The following is a 17,157-nucleotide window of genomic DNA, read 5'->3' as shown; positions in this document are numbered from 1 at the left end:
CTCCTCCCGACGACCGCCCGACTACTGGTGCCCTTCACCCCCGTTCCCGCGCGAAGACACAACAGCACGACAGCTACCTCCCAGATGCCCCTCGAGAGAAAGGCGATCGAGATCGAGAAACGAATCGCCGCCATTCCGCTCGAGCGCTACCGAAACTTCTGTATCGTCGCCCACATCGACCACGGCAAGAGTACACTCTCCGATCGGCTGTTGGAGCACACGGGAACGATCACGGCCGGCGATGGAAACAAGCAGGTCTTGGACAAACTCGACGTCGAGCGCGAGCGCGGCATCACCGTCAAGGCGCAGACATGCACCATGATCTACAAGAACCCCAAGGACGGCCTCGACTACCTCCTCCATCTTGTCGATACCCCAGGCCACGTCGACTTCCGCGCCGAAGTAACACGGTCCTACTCGTCGTGCAGCGGCGCCCTGCTGCTGGTCGACGCCTCGCAGGGTGTGCAGGCGCAGACGGTCGCCAACTTTTACCTCGCCTTTGCGCAGGGCTTGTCTCTGGTGCCCGTCGTCAACAAGATCGACATGGCCAGCGCCGATGTGCCGCGGGTGTTGGAACAGCTGGAAACCGTCTTTGAGCTGGACACCTCCACGGCCGTCAAGGTCAGCGCCAAGACCGGTCAAGGCGTGGGTGAGATCCTGCCCGCGGTCATCTCGAACGTGCCGGCTCCCGTGGGCGACGCCAAGAAGCCGCTGCGCATGCTCCTGGTGGACTCGTGGTACGACACCTTCAAGGGCGTCGTCCTGCTCGTCCGTCTCTTCGACGGCACGCTCAAGCAGGGCGATAAAGTCTACTCCTTCGCCACGGGCAACGAGTACATCGTCGGCGAAGTCGGCATCCAGTACCCCGACGCCGTGCCCCAGAAGGTTTTGAGGGCAGGCCAAGTCGGCTACGTCTTCTTCAACCCCGGCATGAAGCGCATCCAGGACGCCAAGCTAGGCGATACCTTCACCAACGTCGGGTGCGAAGACATGGTCGAGCCATGCCCCGGCTTCGAGGAGCCGAAACCCATGGTCTTCGTCGCCGCTTTCCCCACCAACCAGGACGACTACGGCCGGCTGGCCGACTCCATCTCCCACCTCGTGCTCAACGACCGCTCCGTCACTTTACAAAAGGACTACTCCGAAGCGCTGGGCGCCGGCTGGCGCTTGGGCTTCTTGGGCTCTCTCCACTGCTCCGTCTTCCAAGACCGCTTGCGCCAGGAACACGGCGCCAGCATCATCATCACCGAGCCCGCCGTCCCTACAAAGATCGTCTGGTCCACCGGCGAAGAAGTCATCGTCACCAACCCGGCCGAGTTCCCCGACCCAGACGACCACCGCATCCGCTCCGCCACGCTTTACGAGCCCTTTGTCAACGCCACCGTCACGTTACCAGAGGAATACGTAGGCCGGTGTATAGAAATCTGCGAGAACGCGCGCGGCGTGCAAAAGTCGCTAGAATTCTTCACCGCTACGCAGGTCATTCTCAAGTATGAGCTGCCCGCTGCTTCGCTGGTCGATGACCTCTTTGGCAAGCTGAAGGGCGCGACGAAGGGGTATGCGACGCTGGATTATGAGGATGCCGGGTGGAGGCAGGCGCAGCTGGTCAAGCTGAATTTGCTGGTCAATAAGAAGGCGGTCGATGCGGTGGCGAGGATTGTCCATGTTAGTCAGGTGGAGAGGTTGGGGAGGCAGTGGGTTATTAAGTTTAAGGAGCATGTGGATCGGCAGATGTTTGGTATGTTCTTTTCCCCTTTTCCCTTCTGCGTTTTCTTTTTTTTTTTCTTTCTTTCCTCGCTTCGCTCGAATTTTTGGAGTTCTCTCAAGGGAGAGAGGTGCTAACGACACAAAAAACAGAGGTCATCATCCAAGCCGCTGCCGGCCGACGTATCGTCGCCCGCGAAACCATCAAGCCGTTCAGGAAGGACGTGTTGGCTAAGCTGCACGCTAGTGATATCACGAGGCGCAGGAAGCTGTTGGAGAAGCAGAAGGCCGGTAGGAAGAGGTTGAGGGCTGTGGGTAACGTGATTATTGATCAGTCGGCTTTTCAGAAGTTTTTGTCGAAGTGAGCGGAGACTGGGACGGGGGACTGGGAGATGTGAAGAGGGAGGTGACGAGGGAGAGCTGCAAAGAGAGGTGAAGAGGGAGGTGAAGAGGGAGGTGAAGAGGGATGTGAGTGAAAGAGGTAATGTACGATTACAGTAGGTATCTTCGTTATGTCCCTTCGGCGTTCCTGTGGGGTTATAGGTGGCATGTGTTATTATTGTTGTTTGTTTGTGTATTCATATGTGGTATGTGGTTCTTGTGGTTCTTGTGGTTCTTGTGGTTCTTGTGGTATTTTTGATCTGGTCGCTCGGGACTGTTCCTTTTCATCCTGGCTCTCGTCTCTTTCCCTCCACCTCCTTTGCTATCTACCTCATTTTCTCTTTTTCCATTCTTTCTCTTGTGGCGGACGGAGGGACAGCTGGACTTGATGGAAGTCCGTGCCCTTGGCGCGCATTTACCGTTACGGCACTCCCTTCCAGAATTTCGAGGCTGCCCTCGTTTCCGTTTCTCTTCTTCCGTTACCACACATCAGAACCAAGACCTTTTCCGTTGTCGCCTTTCCACCTCCAACAGGCTTCTTCACCCCCGCACTTCAATTGCTGTCACAGTCCTCGCTTCCGTTTAGTGCTGATGGATGGATGGATGGCTCGTCTCGCTTGCCTGCGCTGCACATACGCTCAATGGTTTTCACTCCGGAGTCCCTGATTTGTCGAGCATTGAGACACAAGCGGCAAGGATCATGGACCGAGAAAAAGGTACGACTGCTTCCCCGTCCTGTCACTTGTTGCTTGGCATAACTCCACTTTCGACGACAGCTTGCTGTCGGAGAAGGAGCGTCTGAACTTGGATGGAAGGAGTGTTTTCCAGATGGAAGCTTTGGTGATCGGTTCTTGCCCGTTGATAAGGTTCTTCACGAGTTTGGCTAGCACGATGGGTTCATTGGCCATGGGTCACGGTCTGTTCTGGTTCTTCAATTCGCTTTCCAACACGATGCAGTCACTTGGGTTCTTTCTTCCACTTCTCCTCTTCATTCTTCTATTCTTCAATCACCCAGGGGCACTTATGTTTCGCTCCTCATCATTTCTGGCTCTCAATGAACAACGCAAACGAGCGACAAAAAGCACAGCAAACCTCCCACGACATACCCACCCTAGTGTACAAGACTTCAAAGGAACAACGCCGAAATGCCCGAACAGCCACAACTTCCCTTCACCTACCGACATTCCGTCTCCTACTACGCCCTCTCTTCTCCCGGTACCACCAATCTTGGTCCTTTTCCAAACATTGCCTTGAGCAACTCACGCTTTTTTACCGGACGCGCGGGAGACCGATCACTAGTCCAACAGTTAGCCACGAACATCCACGGAAAGTGCTACTCCGTCTCCTCTTGTTCATTGAACTAACCGTCTGTTGATAGGCTGCCCATTTGGCTGGTACGGTGGTGCTGGCGTTCCGGTTCTGCTGGGCTCTTCGACGCCCCCCCCCACGCCGTATCCGCTCACTTCCGAGTCTGGGTTCCCTGGCCTTCCTGCTTCTGCTCGCCCTGCGTTACCAGCGCCGCCGGGTCCCCTAGCACCATGATTGAAGCTCCCTGGCGCGCTAACAATGGGAAAGGTGCTGGTGGCGAGCATCTTGGCCAGTGTCACTTTCAGATCTTCTCGATCCCGCAAAACCTGCGCAATCTTGTCGTCTACCTGTTTCCGATATTTCTCCAACTCCCTTGCACTTTCTTCGTCCTTTGCCTTTTGAGCCTCCTTCAGATCCTCTACCGTTCTCTGCAACTCCCTCTTCAAATTTTCTTCCATCACCCGATACTCGCTGTTTAACTCCATGCCAGCTGCCGTGTCCAACACCTCCTTTTTGCCTTCCACAAGTTCTCTTTGCAGGGTTGTGACGACTTGTTCTTCTGTGAAGAACTTGCTGAGGATTCGCATGGCAGACTCTCGGTTATTGTAATGTCTTTCCACATCGGCACCCTTTGACTGCATGTATCCCCAGAATTCTTGGGTTTCAAGCAGTTCGCGCTCTCGGCGCTCACCATCTGATGGCTGGACAGCCTCCCACATAGTGGTGGCCAGGGTGACGTGCTTGAGAGCATTTTGCCCGCACAGCTTTTTGAAAATGAACAAATTTTTCTTGGCTGACCCTACCATGCGAGGATCAGTGATCCGGTGCAGGTATATAATGCCGTTGAGCTTGATATTCTTGGAGTAGGTATCACCCATCCAGACACCGATGGCCTTGAGAACCTCACTGTCTGTGAGGTTGGTATCGTCGAAGCCGGGCGTGTCGACGAGATACACATTGACAGATTCCGAATAAGGGAACATATAGCAGCCAACCGCTTGTGTGTCTTACAAACGAGCCATCTGTTAGTCTAAGCAACCAGGATGAGTTTCATTTCAGTGACTGCACTTACATCCTTGGAGACCGTGGCCGACAATGCCAAGATCCACTCCTACGCAATGGGAGATGAATGTGCTTTTGCCCGAACCAGTCATTCCCATCACTGCCACAATGATATCGGTGGGACGAGGTTCAAACTTCGTGGCATGGTGAGACTCGCTGATGGTCGACATGATGGATCGGCAGCCTGGTACCTGTTACGTGGTATACAGTAGGGAAGGTGTCCAAGTGAAAACGAAGGAAGCAGAGCAGAGCCTTATGAACGCATGGCGTAAAGTTATCGATGAAGAATTTGTGACAAGTGAGCCGTCCCGGAGGGTTATTATGCAATTCCCAGGCAGAAGTTGGATCGTTCAAAGAAGCTGTCCGGATCTTGTGTCAAGCAGAGCAAGGCTCTCTTAGGCTTCCAATTTCCCAATCTCAAACCCAAAAGCCCATCACGCGATAGCCGCAGCGAGCGCATGCTTGAGGCCCAATCGCGCTCTGGATCAAAATAGTCCAACATGCCAAGGTAGTTTCTTTTCCAGGTCTCTTTCACAGCCTGCTTATCCCATCCGACGCTTCCACCACTTGCAAGCCTTGTTTTTATCTTCGTGCATCACGACTGATTGGGTCAGGGTAGTTGGGTGGCCGCCCGATGGTTTCAGAGCATGCATGCCGACAGTCGTCAGGTACAGCGTATTGGCGAGGATTGTTCCACGCAATTGCGGCTCAACAACGGCTTGCACAATGTTACTCGATGATGCCCGACCCAGCACCCCTCGGCAAAAATGGGTGTTCATAGGGCATTGGAGTGTGAGCCCAACTGGAGAACAACAAATCCCCACAATGCGGCTCAAGTTGCCAACCGGACCCTTCATATGTTAAGGTTACAGAACATCAGCATTGGATCGGTCAGTCATCAGTTCCCAGCTTCTCTTTTCTGATATGTTACAGACATCATCCCTCACCTAACCCAGGTCCACCCATTCCAACATCACACACGTTCCTTGCACTGCAGCTGGTTCTGCTGTTTCGCTTACCTTAATTCTAATTCATTTAATCCAATCATCACAAACATGCCCCGCAGAACAAGCCACCTTATGGGTCCATCGGATGTGGTCATTCTCGTCGTGGGAATGACGGGCAGCGGGAAAAGTCAATTTGTCTCGAAATTGACCGGAGAGGACGCTGGCGTCGGTCATAATCTCACATCATGTATGTTTAATATCACGTACAGGATCCCGCACAATCCAGAGTGCTGACCATTACGCCCAATCCAGGCACCATTTCGCTTGACCTCTACAGCTGCGTCGAAAATGGTCAGCGAATCTTTGTGGCGGATACTCCTGGCTTTAACGACACCCAACTCTCAGACGTGGAGATTTTGAAGGACATTGCCTTTTTCCTTGGCCAGCTCCACCTCAGAAACGTTCGTTTGGGAGGCATCCTCTATCTTCAACCCATTACCGACAACCGAGTCAGTGGTTCGGCTCTGAAAACATTCAACATTCTTCGAGCTTTATGTGGTCCGCAAGCTTTGAAATGCGCTGCTCTGGTAACCACAAAGTGGGATGCCTTGCGCAGTTCAAAGGATGACCTGGCTGCCTATGACCGGGAGAACGAACTGAAGTACACTTCAAATCTCTGGGGCTCCATGCGCCAGCACGGCAGCCAATCATACAGATGGCTCGGAAGTGAGGCCTCAGCCCGCTCTATTGTTCGGGAGGTTATCCAGACGAGCTTTCGAAACACCTCCTCGCCAGTTCTTCAGATCCAACGCGAATTGGTCGACGAGAAGCGACCCCTAGACAGTACCTCAGCCGGGTGTGAAATAATGAAGCATTACGGAGACAGATGTCAGAAGCTCAAGCAGGAACTCGACAACCTCAGGTCTGAGCTTCTTAGTGCGTCCGATCTCACACGAGAAGAGCTCAAAGAGGGTGAAGCGGAGGTGAATCGTTTGATGGACGAGCTCAATAGAGCTGAGACTTCCCAACAGAGGCTTCGCGTCAGCCAGCAAGATCTCTTTGACCAGAAGAAGAGTGAGTATGAGAAGTTGTATCAGGGAATCTGGGAGGAAGTGGAACAAGAGAAGAAAATGATCAGCGACATTGACAATCGTTTGTCAGCCTTCGAGCAGAGACTGAGTCGGCTTGAACCCAAGATGGACAGCGCCAAGGGCCTTGCCACTGCAGAATTTCCCGCAGCCGGAACATGGGCAAGGGTGAGGCTGTTCCTCAAGCGGAACGTGCTCCCACTACTTGGAGTCCTGGCAGGCGTGGGAGTTGTGGCCGCTGGCGCTGCGGTGATCAACCCGCCTCTGATAATGGCAGGTGCGCAGCTTTTTGCGTTGTCCTTTTCCGGAGTTCAGTGGCAGCACGGTCAAGGTGCTGATGGGAGAGATCTGATTGCTGGCGTCGAGGGCGTGATGAAGGCATGTCCACCGACTCCTATAAGTGCTGGATTTCGAATCTGTACGTAATCTGGGGGTTGGTCATCCGATCGTTATCGAATGTATCTCTTTTGTACATCTTGAATGTAACGAATTGAACAAAGCACAGTGACGCACTCCCAGAAGGCAGCGGAGAAGAAGAAGGTGGAGAGAAGGAGGGATCGGGAGGTGGAATGACTTCCAGGTTTAGTTGCTGCTGATGTTCCAAAAGGAGAACCGCCGCCCCGAGATCTCGTAGCCAAGCTGAGATTAAGCTCAACCAGACGGAGTTGGCTTATACATAGTAGAGGCGGGCCGGCGAAGGTGAGCGCTCTCCTGTACCCGGATTTTACGACGTACAATATCCGGCGGCTATATGAGCTGAAGTGGGAGACAGTTCTAGTGATAGCGGAGGAGACTATCAAGGCGTCGAATGATCATGTACAATTCAATACTGGGTTGTTTGTTAGTTTGGTTACTCGGCCAAAGGTTGAACAGGGGAGATCTGGAGCTCTCATTCGCCTCCTCAGAGAGAAACTGGCCTCCGTTTGAAGCGGCATGGGACAATGGCAAGGGTTCAACACGCCACAGATGCCTCTTATGCCTCTCTCCGTCTCCTTCGGAGTCCTTAAGAAGCATTCAAAACTGAAAGATTTCAGTCTACGGCATCCACCTGAGAGAAAGCCGAACGCTTTCCTATTTCCAGCAAGGTTTTGGCGTTTTTGGTACCAAGCTAACAAGCAAACCAGGGCTGGATTGTAGTCAGGCGTGTGGCGCATCGAATATAATCCTCCTAATAGAATGGCTGCAGCTTTTGGGTTTCGAATTCCGCTGTGATCAGGAGTAATGCATCGTCTTCCGATGAGATCCTCGACAACAAGTGGGCCCAGCATTAATGTGGAAGAGTATTGCAGCCGGTAAAATGACGATATGGCAAGCGCCGTGAATGATGCAAGCAGAAGAACATCGAAAGGGCAAGCGCGAAGCGCCAGCCATCCGCGACCAGGGCGACTTGACTCGGATCCAGGTCAAAACGAGCTTCTCCCCACCAATCACAAACACCAGAGGACCATTTCACTGACGGGCGCCTGCTCGACCTCCGTGTCGGTAAGGCACCAAATCTCAAAATGTACTGTATCAAATGCAGCTCAGATCATCATCGCTTCCCCGCTCCTTCGACTGTCGAGATACAAAAACATATGACTTCCACATCTCACCCTTACTCAACTTAACAACCAGCGCGCCCAACCCGCGAGGTGATACCCTTCCTTCAGCATATCCCCCTCGCTCCGTCCCATCATCGACCATGTCGCCGTTTCGCCTAGGGCGACGCAACGAGAGCAAGCTCAATAAAGACGCGGAGCCCTCGCGCTCGCCGCCTGAAGAGAGCCCTTGGCAAATTCCACCTGAGGTCAGTACGACAGGAGAGGAAATCAGTCAGGACACAAACTATATAGACCATCATCGGAGGTACACTTGAAAGTTTCATTTACTTGTGTTGCTGACCCATGGTAGAACGAGTTCAACTCCAGGAAACAGTCAAAGTACCGGCCAGACGATTATCCAGTAATCAATCCAAAATCACTTTCAGCCCCTGAATGATCTTTGCTAATCTTTAAAAATCATTGTTCGCTTTGAAGCCTAATTTTGTAAGAAAACAATTGATATACCCTCCTAATGACGTCCCTTACTTACGCGAGTGCGATTTTACTGTAGCAAGTAAGTGGACACTCTTTTGTGCGAGGAATGCCAACGGATATTGACGAAGTGCTCTTTGGCGCATAGGAATACCAAGGATATTATCATTATGCCGCCATTCCTGCAATAGAATGGTTCACGCGCCTGTACATTGAACCCGTTCTTAAACCTCCGAGTTACGGCCGCGTCAGTCTCCCTCGGATCAAGTTCCCATACTGCCCGACACCCTTGTACTATCCCGAATTCTATGAAAGTGTCCTCGAGTCTGCCCGCTCCGAATGGCAAAAAAATGGCATCAAGCTCCACCCGTTCGAAGTAGCACGCATGATTCCCCAAGATGGAAGGATTGACCTTGCCTATAACCTCTGGTGGAGACAAATTTTGGATGGACTACGTTGGCAGACAAGAAAACCAACAAGGGAAGGGTCGCTGCAAGCGGAGGCCGTAGATACATCTACGGACACCAATACCCTCCGCCAACAATTCATGGCCAAGGAAGGGAAGGAAGAAGTGCGTCGTCTTTCGTGCTTTCTCGTGGACTTTCTGAAACATGGGGAATTTGGGGTCTGGGACTTTAGCCCACGAATTCTTCATTCGCCGGATGAGAATACAAGTCGTTATGTCTCCTACGTCAAACACATCATAGTTGCTACCAGTTATTCGTCATTTGAAGGGCATGTGTATGGTATCACACAACCCAAAAGTGAGTACCTGAGAACGTTGGGCCTTCTGAATGCTCTGATGCTGACTTCGTTTCGGCGCTTAGATAAGGGAGATCTGTACCCTTTTTGGCATCCTTTAAAAGATTGTCCAAACGATACATTTCCAACCAGCAGAGGTACCGCTGCATGGAACAGAGTGATGTTCGTATTCAGCTTCTTTTAACGCTTTACGTCACCGATGACCGATATTAACTACCACGTCTCTCAACATTAGTCTTCTTGAGGGCTTAAAAGATGTGGCTACAACATCAACGCCCGTAGACTTGTGCTCCCCCCCTGGGACTTCAGCGAGGACTTAGTAGCGAAAGCGATTCAGCGGCATCTAGAATCCAAGCGAAGAGGGGGAAGCAGGGTAACAAACCCATACACAGAGGGCAATTATCAGATAAGACCACCCTTCCATATAACGTTCTATGAGAAGCTAACGGACGTCAATATTTTTTTGAATGGCAAGAAACACAGTTTTATGGCTACCAACAAGGAGAATAGAAGGATCGGAACGCTGTACGAAAGGCAAGACACAGGATCGACTGCTTCAAGGGCACATAGCACATCTGACGACACGAAGCAAGATTTGAACGCGAGAGCTTTTCGTCACAGTGCAGTCACGGCATGTCTTCTAAGTTTCTATGTGCCTGCCCTCTTTCTGCTAATACCGGTCGCAGATTCTTACGGTACAGAGACAGACGGTTCCCGAGGTATGTACAATCTCATACTTTGGAGCTTCATGAAATGATGACACCCCTACTCACGTCCACTCTGTGTAGATATCCGAGACTGGGGACGACACTATAAGCAGCTCCGATTGCTCACAGTCCATGAAGAATTATTGGACGACGTTGGTACTCACTCCAACGGGCTTCAAGTATAATAGATCATTCTATCGCATGCTTCCATTCGACGATGCTTCTCTAGCGGAACTCTATATCATCGTTGATTGTTTGATGATTGTCGAAAGTAGGTGGGAAACCTTGCAGAGGTATTTCGATGGGTTGCTGGACGAAGACTTCATGGATTCCGAAGCCTATACACGTTTGATATTCGACGACGATAAGCTTAGTAGATCAAGGCTTTATTTCTGGACCATCAGCTGCCTCAACGAGTTTATCATGAGTCTTGACGACACGCAAAAGCAATGGAAGTTCTTCTGCGAAGCCCGAATCGACCCCGATTGGAGCACTGAAGCGGCGTCAAAGGATAAGGCCCCAGGCTGGGAAGAGAAGTTTGAGATTGCCCAAAAACTTCTGAAGAAAGGTGAACGTGTTCTACAAGGTTTGGAGGATATCCAGGCGGAGTTCCGAGCCAAGATTGGCGTGGTGCAGACACTTCGTGACGGGGTAAGACGGTCTATGTCCATTTCATTCCCGTCCCTTTGGCTGCCCATACTGACAGCGTTCTCGCACGTACAGCTCTTCAACGCCAGCGCTCTCATAGAAAGCCGTTCCTCAACTCGACTAGGCCAGAACGTCCAACTCCTCACCTACATCAGCATCTTCTACCTCCCATTGGGATTCTGCGCAGTAAGTCCCGAAGTCGAATTCACCCAACCCCCCATAATCACGAGTGCCTGCTCACACAATGCCTGAACTCCAACAGGCACTCTGGGCCGTACCCAACATCGAAGACAGCAAGACCCGCATCCCTTTTGCCATAACCACCTCTCTCGTCTGCCTCATCACCTTCGCCGTCGTTTTCAATCTCAACAACATCGCCAACGCCCTCGGCAAGACGTACTTCAACAGAAGACAGAGGCTCGTGGACGAGATGAAGGACGATCCCAACTCGGAGTGGCACGAACGCCGCCAGTGGTTCGAGGAGTTCCCCCCGATTAGCGACCGCAAGAGTCACTCGGAGTGATGGATTGTGCGGTATCAGTTCTCGAAGTGGTTCAGAAGGAGGAAGAATACGGGGGAGGAGAAGAAGAGTGAGGAGGATCAGCCGTGAGAGGATACGCGGGGGATCACGGAGATGGGGGCATGGGGTGGAGTGGAGGGGGCTGTTCAACACAGTTGCGGCTCATATCGGGACGGACCGTGGAGGAGTCTGACGTGCGAGGATGATTTGTCTTTTCCGGGGTAGCAAGGTTTTGTTTCCATCTATCGTTTGTTTGTCATTCTCGTCTTTGGTTTACTCATGGTTATGAATCGAAAAATCAGTGATCTTCCAAGCAAACCTGGGGCTGTCGTGCGGGGAACTGAAACATTACATTCCAGTGAGCGCTGTCAGTTGTCAATCCCCCCTGCAGGCCGGTGCCCGGCTGGCCTTTGCATTGCTCCAGCTGTTTCCCGTCGCACGTGCATGCAGTGCTTGACATTTCCTTTGATGTCCAATGCGTTTCTGATTTTTCATCTTTTTGTTACACTTCCCTCAAACATCGTCCACTGTTCATGGCCATGTCGCCCGCCGTTGATCCCCGCACCGGGCTGGGCTGTTTCCTCCGGTGCCCCCCCAGCAGCGAAGAGATTGGCCAATTTCTTTAGCGCTTTGGTCACGCCTAGGCGCATGGATAATTAAGCAAATTTCATATTCCAAACACCTTCTTTCAGAGCAACACGGTAGTTGAATGCTGTATGCCGGAAGCCGGATCACGCCCCACTTCTCTTCCGGACCGGTGCGGGTATCGGAGGCTCCACTCACGGATGTGTGGGTCATTTGTCTCGGGCCATCGGCGGGGTACGTCGGTACCTTGCAGGCCACTTCGGGATGTGGCAGAGCATCGTCCCCCACCACTAAAATCTGACGGCATAGAGTTCCCAATCAATCTCCAATCCACCAACACCGCACGTTGTCGGACGCCTCCGTCTTTAGTACTCTTACCAACAACTTCCTGGTCCCGACATCGCATCCATCAGCAGCTGCACTCGACAGCAGGCATCAACGACGACTCTCATCTCCATGAACTATCACCAACCAATGTCAACGCTTCTCCGATAATTCCAAATAATGAAGGATCAGTCTGTTCGGGATTATACGGAGCGGAGGGGCGAAGTTGGTCAGTTGACCTATCTCTCTCAACAATGCCGTCCATATCTGAATGGGGATTGGAGTTCCTTTTTAACTGGCCTGACTGGTAAGCACATCATGGAGTCGTTGAGTCGACAGAGCCCTTCACCGCCTCCAATCTCGCGTCTTCCCTCCAACACGACAGCCAGTCCGGTGTGGCCCTTCAGCTCTCATCTGATGTTGCCAACAATACGGCTAATCACCTTCGGGAAGAGGCCATATGCAGAGGGAAACCGGTGAAAGCTCCAGGCCCCCAAAAGACGTTTGGCCGGTTTGTCTTGTGGGAAATGAAACGCCATTACTGAGCGTGGACTGATTGGTGAAAAAACATTGCTAACCACTCCCATACAGGCAAGACGGGCAAGACAAAGATGGCGGGAGGGTTGACGGAACACCCCTGGCTGTCGTCCCGTGGCTGCTTTAAGGCTTTGAGCCGGAGCATTCCAGCTTTCTTATACTTGGACAAAGGACCAATTGCGCCGAATACCAGCGCCGCGGGTCTGCCCTTTCAGCTCTGAAAGATGCCGTCTTGGGACGCCCGCGGGCTACGCCCCCGAATGGTCGTAAGAATAAACCGAACACGTCACGGTCAGTACATTACACCTTGGGTATACTCTTATCACGCATCCAAGCGTCTTTAATATACCTACCTTTGAAACTTACTTCTGGGCAGTTCCTGAATGGAAGAATCCCTAGGTGACTCTGGCCGATGTGCTTTCAAGTTAAGGTATTGTCATCCCTACCACAGTTTTGTAACGGCCTTTCCTAGCCAAAGCGAGCCGTATTGGACTGTCCATGTTCGGCGACCACTTCGGCCCCTAGCGAAGCCCTAGCGAATAGTGATTACAACAACAGGATGTAACCCTGGGACTTTGCTAGCGTCGCTGCGGGCTTGCGGCTACGGCGTGCTTTCCGTGCCACTGACACTACGGTACACTCGCTTGATCAACGCCCTCAGCAGTTGGTGTGGCACGTGTGTGGGTAGCAGCTTGTCATAAGATAAGCAATGGTGGCAGCCGATTCGGACATCGATCATGGCGCGGATCCTTCCATCCAACGTGGCGTAGCACCAACGAAGGACGACACATCATTTTTATACCGCCATGAAGACATCTGATCATGGAGAAATTTGCTGGAGTCTCCCATCGGCTTGCCCGAGATTGCTCAACACCAAGGCCTTCTGGACCTTCCCGGCGCCTTCGACAGACTAAGGTATCGTTACACATTGATAATCCCATCTTACCCGTCGGGCCGTCAATGAAGTATCTCCCTGAACTGGATTGATATGCAGACTGGCCTTTATGTCACCGCATGGAGAGTCCCGCAAAAGACACTTCAGCTGGTCATATGTCTTTTACTCCTCAGGGACACTTTGGTCTCGACCAGTCCACGGTGACTCTGTCTTCCTAAGAACAATGTCCTTGGGATCCACGGACCAGGCAGTGCACCTCAAAGGCCGCCAAAGCTCCTTGGCATATTGCAGTCCTATCCCTTTCCTTCCTAGGCCGATCATCCAGCCAGGGAGTCACACTTCGCGCAACCAAGGAAGGATGCTTGCCGCACGACCAAACCTTCTCACCGGCTTCGGTTAGCTCGCTCCCACAAGTCCGACGGCCGCCCACATTCTATAAAGGACTATACAGCGAAATAGACCATCCGCCGCATCATGATAGGGTGGTGCCATGACATGGTGCCGCAAATCGTGGGGGCGCGTCCGACCGGCGGGAGGCATCAGTAGCTGCAGGATCTTGCATGTTGTCCGCTGCGTATCGTGATTAAGCTGAGCCGATTGGATAGTAATCCTGTCAAAAAGGCTACATGCATGGGGGAAGCAATCACGATGGCTCATCAAACTTCCATTCGTGTTCCTGGACCTACGCTACACTTACTACAATAGGCGATCCTTCACGATACACAAGTGTATCCCTTGCCAGGCACTGATTACTGATATGCCTCCAGCTCGCTCATTCCCATGGCCACGATGCTTCACTGTCCAAGCCATCACGACGACAGCGGCTTGTCCGGCCGCTCCTGAGGCTGTTATTCGATTTGTTTATTAGTTCTACCACCACATCGATGACTTCAACGGCTCTCCACAATCCGGTTTTTCTCGCGTACCTCCGGCGTCGTTGGCGAGGTTTTTGGTGAATGCATGGCTGCCACAAACCTAGCTGTTTCACGAGTGTTTGGCTTTCACCATGAAAGTACGGAGGTTGTTCATGAGGAAGCCATCGGAAAGAGGGATACGAACAGATACCAACCAACGTCTGAAGTCCCTAGACGCCATCGGCAAGACAGCGTCTCTATACGGACCCTCGACAACCCCTATTCACCCAAAGTATCGGCAACAAGTACTCTCATCGACGACACCAGTTACTCAGCGACTCTTCCCAAGCAACCTTCACTGCCACTGTCGGTGGAGGAGATCCTGACTCTTACTAAGCCAACTATTGAGAGGCTGCTTCAAGATTCCGGAAGTGTGGGGGCTTCTATGGGAGTCTTGCGCCATGGCAAACAGCATTTCCTGAATTTGGGGGCCCGGGGTCTGGGAGTCACCGCGGTTCCGGATCAGAAGACTGTCTACCTCATATCATCGATGACGAAGCCAATCATCGCCACTGCAGTGGGTATTCTGATGGATGACTTTCCGAGGTACCAGCTGGACTTCGGCACCCGTGTTTCAGCTGTCCTGCCGGAACTCAAAGGCAGTCCCGGTATGCTGAAGACATACACCAAGCAGGAGCTCACCATTGGCGACCTTTTAGACCTCCGCTCCTCGTTTCAATGGATGACGAACTTGTGGGAGAGCCCTGATGGTGATGTTCCATGGAGAACGACAGACCCGGTTGTATCCCTATTACAACATCTTCCAGTTAACGACACCTATACGTCTCATGAGGCGTTCGTCTACAATCGGAATTACTCCAACGAGTGTTTTGCCTTGTTAGCTGCAATTATCGAGAGGAAGACTGGGTACTCCTGGGCAAAATTCGTCCGTCAAATGGTCTTGGAACCTCTCGCGATGCACAACACCTTCGCCGGGTTATCAGAAGCTGAGAGAAATGACATGTCCAGAACCTTTGCCAAGTCACATTCGGTTCAGGTGCCGGGGATCATGCCGGAACTCCTGCAATGCACAGATGCAGACGGGGTAATCTGCAGGGCCAAGATCACGAAATGCTTCGAGAGACACCACGGCCACATTCCACAATCCGTTGAGATTCTCCCATCGCAAGCTTCAAACGCCGGTGCTGTGGGGCCATCACCTCTCGCTGCGGCAGCAGGCATTATGTCTACGACATCCGACCTCCTCAAATTCTACAGAAAGATTATGGATGTCTACGCCGAACGACAACGGCAGCAGGGTAGCAAGCTGTTTCCATTCCCGGGCCATATCAGTACCCCTCTCGAGCGCGGCATGAACCATCTCTTTGCCCACATAGAGAGCAGACTCTCTCCTGATCCATTCAGCAGAACATGCACCTACACCGGCGGTTGGAATACCGTCACCGTGCCATTGACTTCCGAAGAGCGAAACGCCTCCCCTAGACCACGATGGCCAGGCGCAGACGGAGACAACGCCAGACGACTAGAGAGCGCTATCCAGAGCAAGGTCCACGGCGACGACCTGGATTATACCTTCTTCGTCACGAAGCCCGAACCTCACGTCGCCGAGATCAACACCGAAACCGAAAAGCCCCCCATCACCGACCCAAGCGAGAGCAAAAAACACCTCGCCCTCTACCACGGCGGTAACATGGTCGGCGCCACATCCTTCTGCTGGTTGCTACCTGACCACGAGACAGCCGTGGTGGTGCTCTGCAACACAAGAGGGTTCTTGCTTGATGCCGCGAATCTGAGCGGCATGTTGCTGGCTGAGTGTCTTTTTCTTGCCGAGTCGGACTCCCGCCACGACACGGGATCACTAGTTGAGGCGGTGAGGATGGCTTGTGAACACACGGAAAGAATGGCGAGAGCGATACAAATTGACTATTTGTACGATCTGGCGAGGTACGAACACCATCTTGCATCACGGTTCCGTGAACTGGACCCAGCTTCAAACGGAATAGATACGGAAGGGCTTGAAGGCAGATACGAATTTGCACAGGACGTCTTCATCACCATCACCGCAGAGAAAAGAGGCCTAGTCCTACGTCTTTACGGTACCGGCTACGGGTACTTACTCCGCGAGCTGGACGACAAAAAAGCACCAGAGAATGGCGGGCTAGAAAAGACAATGACTTTCGCCCAACCGATGGCGGAGCTAATACCGAGCGGAGTCGGAGGGACTAACAGGTTGAAGGTGAAGGACTTTGTTGTGGTGTTCAAGCGGGAGAAGGCGGCAGGGGAGTGGGAGGGGTTTGAATGGAATTTTGCGAGGGGTAAGACGCCAAGGGAACGACGACGAGACACAACCCCGTACTTTTGGCGTCGGGCAAGGGAGAAAGGGACTTAGAGTGATGGGTTGGAGACATTGAAAAGCGTGGAAATGTTTAATGGTGGCAGATGAGCAAAGGTGGGTGCGGTGTTGAGGAGTGTCGTTGAGTTGCTTGGGTGGTGATTCAGTGGGAGCATTACCTCTAGTGGTGAGTTTCTGTTCGAGCATTGTACAATCTGTATCTCTCATTGCATTCCATGGTAGAAAAAGCGTTTACATTCCCATACACCCGTTTCACTGCTTTGTTTCTGCTTTGATGGATGAGCAACCGCGGAGTGTCATCCCGGGCCTTGAGGGATCATCTGAATCTGGGCTTAGGTCAGTGCACCCTTTCCGCCCAGCCATGCATCCCGTCCTCACATCACGAGTTGAAAACTGAGATTGTTAACAAACCGCTTGCCACCTGTATGACATAGTTCGGCGAGGCGCAA

General features: G+C 52.4%; 6 protein-coding genes across 6 annotated transcripts; 5 read left to right on the top strand and 1 right to left on the bottom strand.

Annotated features, from left to right (window-relative positions):
- Positions 1-84: 84 nt before the first annotated feature.
- On the top strand, positions 85-2,069 carry B0H65DRAFT_428170 (GTP-binding protein GUF1; the record flags this gene model as incomplete). The annotated part of the gene is made up of 2 exons (XM_062824742.1): positions 85-1,738; positions 1,858-2,069. 2 exons carry the CDS (start codon positions 85-87, stop codon positions 2,067-2,069), a joined length of 1,866 nt encoding a protein of 621 aa, XP_062680918.1.
- A 569-nt stretch (positions 2,070-2,638) lies between these two features.
- B0H65DRAFT_510082 (uncharacterized protein) lies at positions 2,639-4,625 on the bottom strand (the record flags this gene model as incomplete). The annotated part of the gene is made up of 3 exons (XM_062828367.1): positions 2,639-2,848; positions 3,549-4,303; positions 4,466-4,625. The coding sequence occupies 3 exons, from the start codon at positions 4,623-4,625 to the stop codon at positions 2,639-2,641; spliced, it is 1,125 nt and encodes a 374-aa protein (XP_062680917.1).
- A 586-nt stretch (positions 4,626-5,211) lies between these two features.
- B0H65DRAFT_470492 (P-loop containing nucleoside triphosphate hydrolase protein) lies at positions 5,212-7,403 on the top strand. Its single transcript, XM_062827044.1, has 2 exons — positions 5,212-5,649; positions 5,715-7,403. Exons 1-2 carry the CDS (start codon positions 5,511-5,513, stop codon positions 6,914-6,916), a joined length of 1,341 nt encoding a protein of 446 aa, XP_062680916.1. The 5' UTR covers positions 5,212-5,510; the 3' UTR covers positions 6,917-7,403.
- Positions 7,404-8,235: 832 nt separating this feature from the next.
- On the top strand, positions 8,236-9,754 carry B0H65DRAFT_240863 (uncharacterized protein). Its single transcript, XM_062822319.1, has 4 exons — positions 8,236-8,431; positions 8,661-9,266; positions 9,330-9,426; positions 9,500-9,754. The coding sequence occupies exons 1-4, from the start codon at positions 8,374-8,376 to the stop codon at positions 9,582-9,584; spliced, it is 846 nt and encodes a 281-aa protein (XP_062680915.1). The 5' UTR covers positions 8,236-8,373; the 3' UTR covers positions 9,585-9,754.
- Positions 9,755-9,939: 185 nt separating this feature from the next.
- B0H65DRAFT_240911 (uncharacterized protein) lies at positions 9,940-11,290 on the top strand. The gene is made up of 3 exons (XM_062822320.1): positions 9,940-9,983; positions 10,053-10,805; positions 10,882-11,290. The coding sequence occupies exons 2-3, from the start codon at positions 10,104-10,106 to the stop codon at positions 11,140-11,142; spliced, it is 963 nt and encodes a 320-aa protein (XP_062680914.1). The 5' UTR covers positions 9,940-9,983; positions 10,053-10,103; the 3' UTR covers positions 11,143-11,290.
- A 2,870-nt stretch (positions 11,291-14,160) lies between these two features.
- B0H65DRAFT_241016 (beta-lactamase/transpeptidase-like protein) lies at positions 14,161-16,915 on the top strand. Its single transcript, XM_062822321.1, has one exon. The coding sequence runs from the start codon at positions 14,441-14,443 to the stop codon at positions 16,742-16,744; it is 2,304 nt and encodes a 767-aa protein (XP_062680913.1). The 5' UTR covers positions 14,161-14,440; the 3' UTR covers positions 16,745-16,915.
- Positions 16,916-17,157: the final 242 nt, after the last annotated feature.

The sequence above is a fragment of the Neurospora tetraspora genome (genome assembly GCF_033439725.1).
Source record: "Neurospora tetraspora strain CBS 560.94 chromosome Unknown B0H65scaffold_5, whole genome shotgun sequence".
In the NCBI taxonomy this organism is placed as follows: domain Eukaryota; kingdom Fungi; phylum Ascomycota; class Sordariomycetes; order Sordariales; family Sordariaceae; genus Neurospora; species Neurospora tetraspora.
Note: the sequence above shows the minus strand (reverse complement) of the source record. Positions and strands in the feature narration are given on the sequence as shown.

Bases quoted from the DNA above. Each gene is read 5' to 3' on its own strand.
- B0H65DRAFT_470492 (XM_062827044.1), top strand. From the start codon at position 5,511: ATGCCCCGCAGAACAAGCCACCTTATGGGTCCATCGGATGTGGTCATT. The intron at 5,650-5,714 runs GTATGTTTAATA...CGCCCAATCCAG, and splicing joins CGGTCATAATCTCACATCAT to GCACCATTTCGCTTGACCTC.
- B0H65DRAFT_240863 (XM_062822319.1), top strand. From the start codon at position 8,374: ATGGTAGAACGAGTTCAACTCCAGGAAACAGTCAAAGTACCGGCCAGA. The intron at 8,432-8,660 runs GTAATCAATCCA...AGGAATACCAAG, and splicing joins ACCGGCCAGACGATTATCCA to GATATTATCATTATGCCGCC. The intron at 9,427-9,499 runs GTTCGTATTCAG...TCTCAACATTAG, and splicing joins GCTGCATGGAACAGAGTGAT to TCTTCTTGAGGGCTTAAAAG.
- B0H65DRAFT_240911 (XM_062822320.1), top strand. From the start codon at position 10,104: ATGAAGAATTATTGGACGACGTTGGTACTCACTCCAACGGGCTTCAAG. The intron at 10,806-10,881 runs GTAAGTCCCGAA...GAACTCCAACAG, and splicing joins TCCCATTGGGATTCTGCGCA to GCACTCTGGGCCGTACCCAA.
- B0H65DRAFT_241016 (XM_062822321.1), top strand. From the start codon at position 14,441: ATGGCTGCCACAAACCTAGCTGTTTCACGAGTGTTTGGCTTTCACCAT.